Genomic DNA, 960 nt, shown 5'->3' with positions numbered 1-960 from the left:
AGGTTATTTTTCTTTTAAATAAATATTCATGTAATTTTATTGGTATCTATCTACCAGTAGCTGCCTCATTTCCCACCCTCGGCTTATATTAGAGTCAATACTTTTTCCCAGTTTTTTGTGGTAAAATTAGGTACCTCGGCTTATATTCGGGACGGCTTATACTCGAGTATATACGGTAATTAAAAAAATAAAAATAAACCAGAAAAAACACATAGTTTGAATCCAGTGCCATGTGTCAGCTACTCTGTAGCTGTGGTGCTCATCTCCTCAGTGGCAGGTTTTCCTGGTGAGATGACAGGCTGTGCAGCCTTATCTGGGCACTGTGCCACCATATGGCTGGTACTTTGGCAGAAATGGCATTTCTTGGGCTGTGGTGGCAAGTTACATTCCTTGGCATGATGATCCAGTCCTCCGCAGTTATAACATCTGCAGGAACAAAATAAAATAATGTTTCTACATTTTTAAACTGAATTCAACTTAAAAGCACTGGGTGCATTAGTATAACATATACCTGTATACCAGGAGAATGATATCACACAGGAATAAAATGCCTAAGACCCTATGCTTTGGTGTTTTTGGTATTTTTTGGGATGGTTTATGACCATAATTGTTGTTATTATAATTTTCAATAGCAACAATAACAGACAAGAAACAAGCAAGAGAGGTCCACCGCCCTAAGATGCTGATATAAAGGTAAATGTCAAAATACCATATAGGTGAATATGTGCCCCAGTAACATTGGTGCACGGCAATTATAATCAAACAATTGTAACTGAATCTTTTATGACATAGTAATTAAAACCTAATTCACAAAAACCTTTTAAAATCATAAATCCCCAGCTGAATGTTGGGAGCCCTAAAATATACAAACTGCCATCCATAGTGGGGGAAAAAATAGTTCCCTCTGGGGCTGAAATCAAATTCAACAAAAAAAACCAAAAACAATTGCAACACAGAAAT

The 960-nt window shown here is 36.8% G+C and overlaps 1 protein-coding gene across 1 annotated transcript in view; it reads right to left on the bottom strand.

Annotated features, from left to right (window-relative positions):
- Nucleotides 1-239: 239 nt before the first annotated feature.
- The window catches only part of LIN28A (lin-28 homolog A), a 19594-nt gene continuing 18873 nt past the window's right edge, over nucleotides 240-960 (bottom strand). Inside the window, exon 4 of the mRNA XM_018572520.1 lies at nucleotides 240-426. Coding sequence (XP_018428022.1) covers nucleotides 240-426 — 187 coding nt within the window. The remainder of the gene's footprint in view (nucleotides 427-960) is intronic.

The sequence above is a fragment of the Nanorana parkeri genome, unplaced genomic scaffold, assembly GCF_000935625.1.
Source record: "Nanorana parkeri isolate BGI_ZX_2015 unplaced genomic scaffold, ASM93562v1 scaffold2058, whole genome shotgun sequence".
NCBI lineage: Eukaryota > Metazoa > Chordata > Amphibia > Anura > Dicroglossidae > Nanorana > Nanorana parkeri.
This window is presented reverse-complemented; position numbering and strand designations above follow the sequence as displayed.